The following is a 15,745-nucleotide window of genomic DNA, read 5'->3' as shown; positions in this document are numbered from 1 at the left end:
GCATAAAGCTCTTGGTGGATCTTTCAATTTCTAGCATCTTTTCTTCATTAGGTGAAGCATATCTACCATAAGAATTACCATTAGCAGGGTATGGCCTAGAATCATTGTGATTGTTATTTTTAATGAAATTCACATCAACATATTCTTTTTGAGCAACTAATAACGCTAACGGAACATTATTAGAATTAATATTAGGCCTACCATTCACAAGCATAGACATAATAGCATCAATCTTATCACTCAAGGAAGAGGTTTCTTCGACAGAATTTACCTTCTTACCTTGTGGAGCTCTTTCCGTGTGCCATTCAGAGTAGTTGATCATCATATTATCAAGAAGCTTTGTTGCTTCACCAAGAGTGATGGACATAAAGGTACCTCCAGCAGCTGAATCCAATAAATTCCGTGAAGAAAAATTTAGTCCTGCATAGAAGGTTTGGATGATCATCCAAGTAGTCAGTCCATGGGTTGGGCAATTTTTAACCAGAGATTTCATTCTTTCCCAAGCTTGAGCAACATGTTCAGTATCTAATTGTTTAAAATTCATTATACTACTCCTCAAAGATATAATTTTAGCAGGGGGATAATATCTACCAATAAAAGCATCCTTGCATTTAGTCCATGAATCAATACTATTCTTAGGCAGAGATAGCAACCAATCTTTAGCTCTTCCTCTTAATGAGAAAGGGAACAATTTTAGTTTAATAATATCACCATCTACATCTTTATATTTTTGCATTTCACATAGTTCAACAAAATTATTAAGATGGGCAGCAGCATCATCGAACTAACACCCAGGAAAATTGCTCTCGCATAACAAGATTCAGTAAAGCAGGTTTAATTTCAAAGAATTCTGCTGTAGTAGCAGGTGGAGCAATAGGTGTGCATAAGAAATCATTATTATTTGTGGTTGTGAAGTCACACAACTTAGTATTTTCAGCGTTGGCCATTTTAGCAACAGTAAATAAAGAAAACTAGATAAAGTAAATGCAAGTAAACTAATTTTTTTGTGTTTTTGATATAGCAAACAAGATAGCAAATAAAGTAAAACTAGCAACTAATTTTTTTGTATTTTGATTTAGTGCAGCAAACAAAGTAGTAAATAAAACTAAGCAAGACAAAAACAAAGTAAAGAGATTGAGAAGTGGAGACTCCCCTTGCAGCGTGTCTTGATCTCCCCGGCAACGGCGCCAGAAAATATGCTTGATGGCGTGTAACTCACACGCTCGTTGGGAACCCCAAGAGGAAGGTATGATGCGCACAGCAGCAAGTTTTCCCTCAGAAAGAAACCAAGGTTTATCGAACCAGGAGGAGCCAAGAAGCACGTTGAAGGTTGATGGCGGCGGGATGTAGTGCGGCGCAACACCAGGGATTCCGGCGCCAACGTGGAACCTGCACAACACAACCAAAGTACTTTGCCCCAACGAGACAGTGAGGTTGTCAATCTCACCGGCTTGCTGTAACAAAGGATTAACCGTATTGTGTGGAAGATGATTGTTTGCAGAAAACAGTAGAACAAGTATTGCAGTAGATTATATTTCAGTAAAGAGAATTGGACCGGGGTCCACAGTTCACTAGAGGTGTCTCTCCCATAAGACAAACAGCATGTTGGGTGAACAAATTACAGTTGGGCAATTGACAAATAAAGAGGGCATGACCATGCACATACATATCATGATGAGTATAGTGAGATTTAATTGGGCATTACGACAAAGTACATAGACCGCCATCCAACTGCATCTATGCCTAAAAAGTCCACCTTCAGGTTATCATCCGAACCCCCTCCGGTATTAAGTTGCAAAGCAACAGACAATTGCATTAAGTATGGTGCGTAATGTAATCAACAACTACATCCTTAGACATAGCATCAATGTTTTATCCCTAGTGGCAACAGCACAACACAACCTTAGAACTTTACATCCTTTGTCCCGGTGTCAATGCAGGCATGAACCCACTATCGAGCATAAGTACTCCCTCTTGGAGTTACAAGCATCTACTTGGCCAGAGCATCTACTAGTAACGGAAAGCATGCAAGATCATAAACAACACGTAGATATAACTTTGATAATCAACATAACAAGTATTCTCTATTCATCGGATCCCAACAAATGCAACATATAGAATTACAGATAGATGATCTTGATCATGTTAGGCAGCTCACAAGATCCGACAATGATAGCACAATGGGGAGAAGACAACCATCTAGCTACAGTTATGGACCCATAGTCCAGGGGTAGACTACTCACACATCACTCCGGAGGCGACCATGGCGGTGTAGAGTCCTCCGGGAGATGAATCCCCTCTCCGGCAGGGTGCCGGAGGCGATCTCCTGGATCCCCCGAGATGGGATCGGCGGTGGCGGCGTCTCAGTAAGGTTTTCCGTATCGTGGCTCTCGGTACTGGGGGTTTCGTCACAGAGGCTTTAAGTAGGCGGAAGGGCAAGTCAAGAGGTGGCACGGGGGGCCCAAACCACAGGCCGGCGCGGCCAGGGGTGGGGCCGCGCCGCCCTAGGGTTTGGCCACCCCGTTGAAAGGATACGGATGTCGCCTAGAGGGGGGGGGGGGTGAATAGGCGATTTAAAACTTTTACGAGATGGGCTTAACAAATGCGGAATAAAACTAGCGTTTACTTTGTCAAGCCCAAAGCCTATATACTATTGTTCACCTATGTGCACCAACAACTTATGCTAAGCAATAGAAGCAAGCATGTGATAGCAAGATATATATAACTTCAAGCACGATGGCTATCACAAGGTAAAGTGCATAAGTAAAGAGCTCGGGTATAGAGATAACCGAGGCACGCGGGAGACGATGATTTATCCCGGAGTTCACACTCTTGCGAGTGCTAATCTCCGGTGGAGAGGTGCGGTTGCTTAGTGCTCCCGAACGCCACAAGAGGCTCACCTTGAGGTGTGGTTGCTCGATGCACACCAACGCCACAAAGGCCTCACCCCAAGATGCGGTACTCACACCACACACCGAACGCCACGAAGGCGCCTCACCTAAATCTCCGGTGACCCTCGCCACAAAGGCCTAGGTCACGGTTCCACTAAGGGATTTCCTTCGAGGCGGAAACCGGGCCTTACACAAAGATTGGGGCACACATCCACAACTTAATTGGAGGCTCCCAACAAACCGCCACAAAGGCCTAGAGTCCGTCTAGGGTTCCAAGAACCCAAGAGTAACAACTTCCTTGCTTTCACCTCCACGAATCACCGTGAAGAACTCAAACCGATGCACCAAATGCAATGGCAAGAACACCACAAAGATGCTCAAGTCCTTCTCTCTCAAATTCCAACAAAGCTACAAAAGCTATTGGGGGAATAAGAGAGGAAGAACAAAGGAATTCACAAAGAACACCAAGATCAAGATCTAGAGGATTCCACTCACAAAGAGATGGATTTGATTGGTAGAAAAGTAGATCTAGATCTCCTCTCTCTTTTCCCTCAAATGGGGGCAAGAATCATGGAGGGATTGAGAGATAGTGCAAGCTTCTCTAGTTCAACAATGGAGGAGAGAGAGAGTGAGAGAAGCACACCCCAAGGAGGAAGAAGGGGGGTATTTATACCCCCCAAGAAAATCGAGCCGTTTGGGCAAAAACAGGGCCGGATATTCCGGCCCAAGTTGGGGCCGGATTATCCGGGGGCCGGATAATCCGGCCTCAGGGACAAAACCTGGACAAAATCCGGCCAAAAATCCGGCCCCTATCCAGAGCTGCTTTTCTTCCGGTCCTTAGACGATTTCGGGGGGGCCGGATATTTCCGAAATATCCGGCCCGGATAATCCGGCCCGGATATTTCTGAAAAATCCGGCCTGGCAAAACTGCAGAAACACCAAAACTAAAACGGGCATAACTTTAGCATCCGGACTCCGATTTTGATGATCTTGGGCTTGTTTTGAAGCTAGGAACAAGCTCTACAAGATCATGCAGGAAACCATCATAGTCCAACAAGGTAGGATAGAAACAAATGATGAAAGGTTTGACCTATCTAAAAAAGACATACCGGTAAAACCTCCAATCTCGAAAATGCAACAAGTTGCCCATGGAAAAACCATTCTCAATGAACTAGAGCTTGTCATGAGAATAAGCACAAGCTCTAAAACATCACATGGATAAGATTCAAATAACAACCAAGAAAGATGATGAACCAAACTTGAAAACGCAACAAGTGATCTATGCGAAATCCGTTTTCGATGAACTAGAGCTTGTCATGAGAATAACCACAAGCTCTAAAACATCACATGGATAAGGTCCAAATAACAACCAAGAAAGATGATGCAAGGATGCAAAGGTTTGAGCTCTCTCCGAACGATACGATCGAGTTACTCACTCGAGAGCCCTCTTGATAGTACGGCAACTAAACTACAAACCGGTCTCCAACAACACTATGAGACCGGTGAGAAAGAAACCCTATCAAGAGCAAACCTTAAACTTGCGCATTCCACTTGAGCTCGATGACGACGATCTTGACCTCAACAAGATGGAACTCCTTTCTTGCTTGTGCTTGCTTGACGAAGTCTTGTGGATTGCTCCCCCATAATCCACCATGGGAGAGCTTCTTCTTCGGCGCATCTTCACATAACCATGACCACCATGTGGATGGCAAGACTCAAGCAAAGGATCTCTTCGAGATGGCTCATCTTGAACTTGCACTTCATTTCTTCATTCTTCATCATGTTGATGTCTTGAAGTAGCTTGAGGGCTCACTTCATCTTCATCTTCAAGACATACTTGACACTTGATATCCTTCATCAATTTATTCTTATTGCAACCTTGAAGCCAACATATGGTTCAAGAATTGCCTATGGACAACTCCTACAAATATAACTCAAAGCAAACATTAGTCCATAGGGATTGTCATTAATTACCAAAACCACACATGGGGGCTCCATGCACTTTCAATCTCCCCCATTTTGGTAATTGATGACAATCTCTTTGAGAGGGTTTATATAAGGAATTTAAGTAACAAATAAGTTGAATATATAGAGCAAACTCCCCCATAATATATGCATGTGTGAATGATCTTGACTTTCATTGCATATATTGGCATTCAAAGCCTAGTGGAGTTTCCTCTAAATATTCAACTATGCAAAGCAACAAGATGCAATGCAATAAAGGCACATGCTTAAGCACCAAGCAAAGACATAACCAAATTCCCTTAAACCCTCCAAACTTCTCCCCCATTGACACCAATTTCCGAAATGGGTGAAAAATTTAGAAGGCCAATATAGTGAGATTTCCTCCATAGCGTGTGCATTTCTCATAATTTGAGTGGAATCAAATGCACATATCCAATGACGAATATTCGAAAGGAATCACACTATAGATAGGATCAAAGATTGCAAAAAGATAACAAAGTCAAGAAGCTTCAACAAATGAAGCAAGCAACCAAATGAACCACAAGGAAGATACCAAAAGAAAGATAGATATTATGATAAGATCAAGAAGATTGCTCTAAATAATATGAGGAAGCTCCCCAAGGTTTGTACACAAAACTAGACAATTTGCATTGGAGTATAAAGTGCACAAACATGGAATCATCACTCCCTTAATTAAAACACAAACATTTGTGATAGATCATAGATAGAAAAGTAAGCTAAACACTTGCAACAAACAAATAGTTGAGCAACAAGTAAGAGGCACCATAATAAAAAGGCTCAACCAAGAGGATATGTGAAAGGCATGATAAAGCATATTATAAGACTATTACAAGGATGAGCAAAAAGCATCATCATAGTCTTCAATGAATTATATTGCTTAGCATGACCAATCAACACGCAATAAATAAATAAGATATCAAAAGGAGATGTATAATCTCTTATGTGTATAAGTTTCTCTAAGTGGGCAATATCACAGAGATATTTATCCACAAAGAAACATGCACACACAAAATAGATACGCAAGAAAAATAGTATGATATCCAAGACGAAGTCATGCAATATACCAATAAGAATTTTTGCTTAATAGCATGGCCAAAGGCTCAATTTTATCTCATTGTACATTCATGAACTTCAACCACAAACAACTAAAATACATCACAAATATCAACAAGGGATAGAAGATAGTTGGGATGCATTTGAGAAAGGTAACAAGTATCACAAACGGGGATACCAAAAGAAGTAACTAACTTTGCACTTTCATCTATATTGCACATGTGAGAGCCTTGAGGAATTGATATGCAACAAAATTGCTAGATAGGCATAGTTGGGATGGATGAATCATGAGCATGATTTAAAATACTTCCCAACAAATGCACTCATCTCAAATTACTCACATTCACAATAAAGAGGTTTCATTAAGACTTTTGCAAGAAGCACAACATTTGCAAATCAAGAGATGTTAAGCATTCTAACAAATATAGGAGAGCTCCCCCAAGATTAGTGCATTATCTAGGATTTTGCATATGAATACTAAATGCACACAACTAGGATCATCACGCTACCTAAAACTACTAAAATGCTAAGAAAGTTTGAATAGACAAATTAGATCCATAAGATGCAAGGAAGACACATGGGAGTCAAAGCACAACACATTCATGGCAATAAATAAGACAATTTAAACACAAGAGCCAATGTAGATATGATCAATAAATATCTACCTCATAATTGATTACCAATTGTCCTAGGACAAGAGGTATTAGGAAATATTTCCCGGTGGTAGTTTGTAAGTATACATAAGATCATATTTACAACGAACAAAGCATATGGTAAAAGATAAGAGTTAACCATCATGCAAAGATAGTTTCTTGATAGCTTCATTTAGTCATACCAACATGCAAGGCAATTAATAGTATTCATACCAACATGCGAAGCAATTAATAGTATTCATACCAACATGCAAAGCAATTAATAGTATGACTTGAAGCACATGGTTTTCCAAAAATGTATTGATGGACACGTTGTGAAAAACCATGCCAAGAAAAACTTTCACAAATAAGATCCACAAAGATATTAGCAATGAAGCCATTTAAGCAAATTGGAGCTTGTTTGAGCAAACATGCCACATAGGAGAGAGATAAATTACGGTATCAATTCTATGTGACACAACCTCAAATGTTCACATTTTCTAGGCTTGTAATATGCACAAAGCTTATTACTCCCCCATAATGTGATAAGGAATTTATTTTCACAAGAGGCAAATAAGATCCAAGTAGAGATATTAATGGACATTAGAATTTGAATTTCTCATGAAGATGACATACCACATAGAGACTAGATAATCTTGCAATATCAATTCTAAGTGGTATTCCTCATGTACACACATTGTTAGGATCATGAAATTCCCAAAGGAATGTCACTCCCCCAAAATGGGATTGTCCATTAATCGCTCATAAGAGCCATATAAGATACAACAAGATGCAAAGAGGCTCCAACACAAGCACAAATACATGGTGTGCAACCTAACATACATAGCCTTGATTTCTCAAGAAAAACAAGTAGGATGCACAACATATACAAACACATGTTAGGAACAAAACTAACACATGCAAAGGGGCGAGTAACTTTCAATATAAATGAGTTGAGCACATGTTACCGCAAGGAGGAACATTGGGTGTATGATAGAAGTAAGATAACCAAAAGACTTGGCTTGAGATAGTATAAATGATGAAGATCCCTTAATTCTTCATGATGTAGCCAAGTCTCCAATGCCCTCCAACAAGCACCTATTGATCAAGTTTTGGATTGTTGGTCCCCAACTAAGTTGGGTCCTAAGAGGTTAGTCACAATAGGCTTGGCAACCCAAATGGTTCTTTTCTTGACACCACTTTGAGCACCAACATATTTGGCAAACACATTGCCACCCTCATCCTTACGAAGAGAATACACATCATCAATGGAGATAGAGTTGGATGAGGTACCAATAGTGCAAAAAGAGGAGATGTGGCCCTTCTCACGGCATATGTAGCAAGTTCTTTTCCTCTCCTTCTTCTCACTAGATTTCTCCACAATGGGAGCATTGGCTTGATTCTTCTTGGGAAGTGGCATTTCTTCAACTTGAGGTTGAATATGACGTTGAGCTTGAGGCCGCTTCCCTTTTTGCTTCTTCTTCAAAGGGCAAGATCTAACATGATGCCCTTCAATTTTGCACTTGAAGCAAACAATCTTGGCCGGGTCTTTGACTTGTACTTGGCCCTTCTTCTTCTTGTTGTTCTTGGACTTGTTCTTGTTGTTGGAGTTGAATCCAAGTCCACTCTTGTCATTGGGGGATTGTTGCACACTCAACATCTTGTCAAGTTTGCATTTCCCTTCATGACCCTTTACCAAGTCGTTCTTCAAAGAAGAGACTTGGGCCTTGAGCTCTTTGATTTCCTCTACATGGTTAGTAACAACACAAGTACTAGAGGAAGTAGAACCTTCATTGTTAGAGCAACAAGGCAAGGAAGATAATTCATCACAAGATTTAGCAATATTATGAGTGGATGAATTACAAGGACTAGCACATGGCAATGTAACATTTTGAGTAGTAGTGCTAGTACCCACATGAGGCTCACAAGGTGTTGCCTTAGATATGATAGCCTCATGAGCTAACTTTAGCCTATCATGAGAGGCTAGAAGATCCTCATGGGAGCTAGCAAGCTTTCCATGATTTTCTTCCAATTTCCCATAATTGCTAGTTAGCAAATCAAGTTGAGCCCTTAGCTCAACATTCTCCTTCAAGATAGATGCTTCACAAGTAGTAGAGTTAGTAGCACAAGCATCATCACAAGGCATATCAAGAAGAGAGGGTAACATAGCATGCTCTTTTAAATATGAAGCTTGTAGTTGCTCATATGACTTGGTGAGGATAGAGTGTTCACTCTCCAAGGCCTTGTGGGCCTTGTCTAGATCATCTAGATCCTTAACAAGTTTATCATGACCAACACCAACTTTGGACTTTTCATTTTTAAGCAATTTTAATTTAGCTTTAGCATGGTCTCTTTCTTTAGTGAGTTTAGCAAATATTTCATTTTGAGACACCTCAAGGGTTTCAAGTTGCTCCTCTAGAGAGGCTACGGTATCTTGTTCTTCTTCAAGATCATTCTTTAAGGATGCTACATCATTGGCATACTCTCGTTCAAGAGCACCCTTTTTATCAATGGTATTCTCATGCATCCAAATAAGTTTTTGGCTCTCAATAGCGGTAGTCAAGATTTCAAAGAAGTGAGTGCTAGCAATTTTATCTTTGCAAATAACCTTGAATACGCTCTCACCCTTATCGCGTAGAGAGACAACCCAATCCTCTTCTTCATATTCATCCTCATCCTTATCACCACGAGACATATTAGGTTCCATGGTAGGAGGTACCGTGGAACCCTTGGCCATAAGGCATATATGAGGACCGTGAGATAAAGATGAGGAGTTACTTGAGGCTCCTTTCAAGATCTTGTCTTGACCAATAGAATCTTTTGTTTCCTCTACATTGTTAGACACACAACAACTAGAGGAAATAGAATCATTTTTATCATGGCCACAAGACAATGCAAGCATATCATCATTAGATTTTTTCAAGCAACTTACACATGATATGCAAGGACTATCAACACAAGCATGTAAATCATTTCTAGTGCTAGATGTGTTTAAGTCCAAAGATGAACCATTGCAATGAGATATAGATGAAGGATCATCAATAGTAAGCTCAATACCAACATTGCAATTTCCATCACCACTCACCATATCATTACCTTGTGTCTTGAAACACTTTGGTGAAGTGGATGAAGATGAGAACTCATCACGGCCGGAAGTGGAAGCAATACAATCATCCTCAATGATATTGGACACATCATATTTATCTCGAAGCTTTGTCCATAATTCATGAGCGCTCCCAAAAGGCATGATTGAAGAAGTAACTACATTGCTCACAACAATGGAAAACACATGAGAAGCAAGAGCATCGAGACAAGAGTTTTTCTTCTCCTCATAAGATAAATTTTGGGGATCCTTAGGAGAAGAAAAACCCATGTCAAGAAATCGCTCCATGTTCGGGGAAATACCCCGCAAAATATTAAGCACATAAATTTTCCATAGATCATAATTTGTGCCATCAAATATAAACGAGTTATTGTGATCTAATCCCCTAACCGACATCTTTACTCTCAAGGCGGTGAAGCCTAAGAATGAGAGACCTTGCTCTGATACCAATTGAAAGGATACGGATGTCGCCTAGAGGGGGTGAATAGGCGATTTAAAACTTTTACGAGATGGGCTTAACAAATGCGGAATAAAACTAGCGTTTACTTTGTCAAGCCCAAAGCCTATATACTATTGTTCACCTATGTGCACCAACAACTTATGCTAAGCAATAGAAGCAAGCATGTGATAGCAAGATATATATAACTTCAAGCACGATGGCTATCACAAGGTAAAGTGCATAAGTAAAGAGCTCGGGTATAGAGATAACCGAGGCACGCGGGAGACGATGATTTATCCCGGAGTTCACACTCTTGCGAGTGCTAATCTCCGGTGGAGAGGTGCGGTTGCTTAGTGCTCCCGAACGCCACAAGAGGCTCACCTTGAGGTGTGGTTGCTCGATGCACACCAACGCCACAAAGGCCTCACCCCAAGATGCGGTACTCACACCACACACCGAACGCCACGAAGGCGCCTCACCTAAATCTCCGGTGACCCTCGCCACAAAGGCCTAGGTCACGGTTCCACTAAGGGATTTCCTTCGAGGCGGAAACCGGGCCTTACACAAAGATTGGGGCACACATCCACAACTTAATTGGAGGCTCCCAACAAACCGCCACAAAGGCCTAGAGTCCGTCTAGGGTTCCAAGAACCCAAGAGTAACAACTTCCTTGCTTTCACCTCCACGAATCACCGTGAAGAACTCAAACCGATGCACCAAATGCAATGGCAAGAACACCACAAAGATGCTCAAGTCCTTCTCTCTCAAATTCCAACAAAGCTACAAAAGCTATTGGGGGAATAAGAGAGGAAGAACAAAGGAATTCACAAAGAACACCAAGATCAAGATCTAGAGGATTCCACTCACAAAGAGATGGATTTGATTGGTAGAAAAGTAGATCTAGATCTCCTCTCTCTTTTCCCTCAAATGGGGGCAAGAATCATGGAGGGATTGAGAGATAGTGCAAGCTTCTCTAGTTCAACAATGGAGGAGAGAGAGAGTGAGAGAAGCACACCCCAAGGAGGAAGAAGGGGGGTATTTATACCCCCCAAGAAAATCGAGCCGTTTGGGCAAAAACTGGGCGGGATATTCCGGCCCAAGTTGGGCCGGATTATCCGGGGGCCGGATAATCCGGCCTCAGGGACAAAACCTGGACAAAATCCGGCCAAAAATCCGGCCCCTATCCAGAGCTGCTTTTCTTCCGGTCCTTAGACGATTTCGGGGGGGCCGGATATTTCCGAAATATCCGGCCCGGATAATCCGGCCCGGATATTTCTGAAAAATCCGGCCTGGCAAAACTGCAGAAACACCAAAACTAAAACGGGCATAACTTTAGCATCCGGACTCCGATTTTGATGATCTTGGGCTTGTTTTGAAGCTAGGAACAAGCTCTACAAGATCATGCAGGAAACCATCATAGTCCAACAAGGTAGGATAGAAACAAATGATGAAAGGTTTGACCTATCTAAAAAAGACATACCGGTAAAACCTCCAATCTCGAAAATGCAACAAGTTGCCCATGGAAAAACCATTCTCAATGAACTAGAGCTTGTCATGAGAATAAGCACAAGCTCTAAAACATCACATGGATAAGATTCAAATAACAACCAAGAAAGATGATGAACCAAACTTGAAAACGCAACAAGTGATCTATGCGAAATCCGTTTTCGATGAACTAGAGCTTGTCATGAGAATAACCACAAGCTCTAAAACATCACATGGATAAGGTCCAAATAACAACCAAGAAAGATGATGCAAGGATGCAAAGGTTTGAGCTCTCTCCGAACGATACGATCGAGTTACTCACTCGAGAGCCCTCTTGATAGTACGGCAACTAAACTACAAACCGGTCTCCAACAACACTATGAGACCGGTGAGAAAGAAACCCTATCAAGAGCAAACCTTAAACTTGCGCATTCCACTTGAGCTCGATGACGACGATCTTGACCTCAACAAGATGGAACTCCTTTCTTGCTTGTGCTTGCTTGACGAAGTCTTGTGGATTGCTCCCCCATAATCCACCATGGGAGAGCTTCTTCTTCGGCGCATCTTCACATAACCATGACCACCATGTGGATGGCAAGACTCAAGCAAAGGATCTCTTCGAGATGGCTCATCTTGAACTTGCACTTCATTTCTTCATTCTTCATCATGTTGATGTCTTGAAGTAGCTTGAGGGCTCACTTCATCTTCATCTTCAAGACATACTTGACACTTGATATCCTTCATCAATTTATTCTTATTGCAACCTTGAAGCCAACATATGGTTCAAGAATTGCCTATGGACAACTCCTACAAATATAACTCAAAGCAAACATTAGTCCATAGGGATTGTCATTAATTACCAAAACCACACATGGGGGCTCCATGCACTTTCACCCGTGGCCCCTCTTCGTTTCGTCTTCGGACTTCTGGAAGCTTCGTGGAAAAATAGGCCCCTGGGCGTTGATTTCGTCCAATTCCGAGAATATTTCGTTACTAGGATTTCTGAAACCAAAAACAGCAGAAAACAGCAACTGGCACTTCGGCATCTTGTTAATAGGTTAGTTCCAGAAAATGCACGAATATGACATAAAGTGTGCATAAAACATGTAGATAACATCAATAATGTGGCATGGAACATAAGAAATTATCGATACGTTGGAGACGTATCACCAGCCAACGCACCCCAGGAGCAGGCTTAAGGGCCACTAACTCCGCAAAGAAATCATCCTTGCGATTGGCGGCCGTGGGACCATACACCGCCGTGATCTTGAAATCGCCTTCTTCACTTGAATGCAAGAGGTGAACGTCCGCCGAAAGAGAGAACTCCGTGAGGTGCACATTGGTGACCTGGACCGAAGAGTCGTCCCAAAGAAGCAGGATACCACCCCTAGTGCCATTTGCGGGACGCTCCGCAAAATTTTTGAGTCTGTAACCACCAATGTAAGCCGCCTCTAAAGAAGTAACAGCCGCCAACTTGGTTTCCTGAAGGCAAACAAGCTGGCAAGAGGAGGAGGCTATCGTTTCATGCACTGTGTCGCGTCTATCCAGGTCGTTAAGTCCCCGAACATTCCATCCCAGGATATTAAGAGGTTGTGCTAACATCATAACATAGATTACTCTGGAGCAGCAAATGAGAAGCAGCAGCACGGCTACTGACAAGGTTAACACTTCCCAAACTCTGGAACATACTCCAGGAGCAGGGACAAACAGAGACGGAGAAATGGAGAACGGCACGCCTCCACCCAAAGCAAAAGCAGGAAGGTTGTTCTAACATGTTGAACAGGGATACACTAAGGCAGCAGAGAGCCAGGAAATCAGACGGCCGCTGTGCTGCCGCCGTCGATGAGCGAGAGATCCTGATCAAGTCCAGCGGCTCCTCCTCCCAGCAGCAGTGCATCGTCGAGCTGCTCCTCCTCCGGAGTGCCGACCTTGAAGAGGGCACGCATGGCCGCGAGGACGTCCTCGGAGACTTGACCTTTGAAGCGCCGAGCGAACTCCACCATCGCCGCCTCCGTGACTTCCTGGCCGTCCTTGATGATGCCAAGGCCCTTGCAGACAGCTGTTTCCGCGGCCGCAGCGATCGGAGCCGCCTTGCGCCGAGCCTTGAGCCTGTCGCTGTTGCGCCTAATCGAAAAACCCATGGTGCGGGCGACACCCACGCCAGCTAAGGTCTTGCGTCTTGCCACCGGCCTGATGGGCGGAGAAGACATGGGCGGCGAGAGCAGCGCCGGCTCCGCCAACCTGAAGAGAGGTCCAAGCACCTCAGTGGTGCGTGAAACCTGTAGACGAGGCGGGGTGCGGACCAGCGGTCCCTCCAGCAGCAGAGGGGGCGTTGGAGAGGCCTCAAAGCCTGGTGGCCTCGAACCAGTAGACGACGAAGGCGCGATGAGCTGCAGAGCGCGCATGGCGCTCTTACTGGTCGAAGAAGCGGAGAAGGGCGTCAGGCAGATGCGCACGGCCGAGCCACCTTGCTCGTGGGCCATGATCGAGAAGGGAGGGCAGCTGCCCTTGGAGCTTGGCGATGAAGGGCACACCGCAGTTGGGGAAGAAGGAGGATCAGGCGTGGCCGGCGGCGTCCTGGCCGCCCTGGAGCGCCTCCTGGTAGCGCGCGGTGAGGTGGACCGCACCCGAGCACGGCCACGGGCCAGGCCAACCTCATGTCGAGGCAGGGGAGCGGCGAGCAGCTCCCAGGCCCGGGTGACCCGCGCGGCATCAGCAGTCGCATCCAGCGAGGGCGCCAAGACGGGGTGCGGGAGAGCCATGCCAAGGGAGCGTGGCATGCCCAGCTCCGGAGGTGTGGCCGGCGTTGCGTCGACGGCGGGAGCCAGCAGCAGCTCAAGCAGGGGTTCCACCACAGCGTGAGCAACAACGGTAGGCGAGGTTGTACAGGCCAAGGCGCCAGGCAAGGACAAAAGGGGCGCCAGGAGCAGGCAGGGCAGGAGAGCAGCCTGCCGAAGTGGCTGGGAGCGGCTGTTCCGCAGCCCGCCGCAGCAAGACCGGCGTCGCGCTGGATGCCCTGCGTCTACCACCAGAGCGATCACCATCGCGGTTGCCCGAGCGATCCCTCTGCCGGCCTTGATCGCGAGGAGTGTGCCCATCGTCTCTTCCCCTAGCACCGCGCGAGAGGCTGCGGCGGATCGTCTCACGCCAGCCCCTCCGGCCGTGCCGGTCCCTGTCATCGTCTTCGTCACGGCGATCCCTTCTCCTGCTGTTGCTGTCGTCCACAAGGCGCTCAGCTTGATCGCGCATCAGCCGCTCGCCATCAACATGGCCCCAGCGCCAGGAGAATTTGCCCGGCATGGGCCTATCCTCAATGGATTCCTTTTTCGTTATTATTTTTTAATGCATGAAAGAGCTTTGCCTCGTTGTACTCTTGGACAAATCTAAAACTAATAGATTGCTACTGTGTGCACCATAGCACAATGTACACGTGGTACAAACAGCGTTTCCCATTCTACTAAAGGAGAAAAGAACTACAATAGAAAAAATATAAAAATATTATTGCTACAGTCTGCAGCAAAATGCTACAGTGTTTTACTTTGCATGTTTTCGTTTAGATTATATTTATTTTCTTGGATGCACACAGAGATCAGCTCATTTACTGAAAGAGATATTTATTTCTAAAATGTATCATGGAACCTACAATGACGATTTGGAGAGTAATATTTAGTGAGTTATTTTGAAGCATGTTTCTATCTCAAGGTTCGATGTTGTCATGGTGTTTCGAGACAACTTTTTTATTTTTTTCCATGTAAGTTAATTATATACCTTTTTTAATGAATTACACTTTGATTTAACAAAGCATAATCTTACTGTTCTTGAGATATTATATGAATATTTATTTATATGCTGGCATATTATGTTTACATGCGGGATAAGTAAAATATTGGTATAATTTTGTGTGCTCTTATGGCACATAATTATTCTCCTTCGATGCAACGCACGGGCATGTCTAGCTTGGAGTGCAATCCCAATCATACGCGCCTAGAAGAGCTTCAAAACACGAGGAATTAAAAGCAAATGCGCAGAAGCATTTATCGGTACCTAGCTTGGAGTGCGGCTCTTTATGCAAATGCGCAGAAGCATATTACTCAGCTTGGAGTGCGGCTCTTTATAAGCTTGAGACAGAATAGTCATTGTTCAAACTTCTAGGGAA

General features: G+C 43.8%; 1 protein-coding gene across 1 annotated transcript in view; it reads right to left on the bottom strand.

Moving 5' to 3' along the window:
* The window catches only part of LOC127346731 (uncharacterized), a 28,496-nt gene extending 15,305 nt beyond the window's left edge, over positions 1-13,191 (bottom strand). Inside the window, exon 1 of the mRNA XM_051373004.1 lies at positions 12,800-13,191. Within this exon, the coding sequence (XP_051228964.1) occupies positions 12,800-13,191 (392 nt within the window). The remainder of the gene's footprint in view (positions 1-12,799) is intronic.
* Positions 13,192-15,745: the final 2,554 nt, after the last annotated feature.

The sequence above is a fragment of the Lolium perenne genome, chromosome 4 (assembly GCF_019359855.2).
Source record: "Lolium perenne isolate Kyuss_39 chromosome 4, Kyuss_2.0, whole genome shotgun sequence".
Classification (NCBI taxonomy): Eukaryota; Viridiplantae; Streptophyta; class Magnoliopsida; order Poales; family Poaceae; genus Lolium; species Lolium perenne.
Note: the sequence above shows the minus strand (reverse complement) of the source record. Positions and strands in the feature narration are given on the sequence as shown.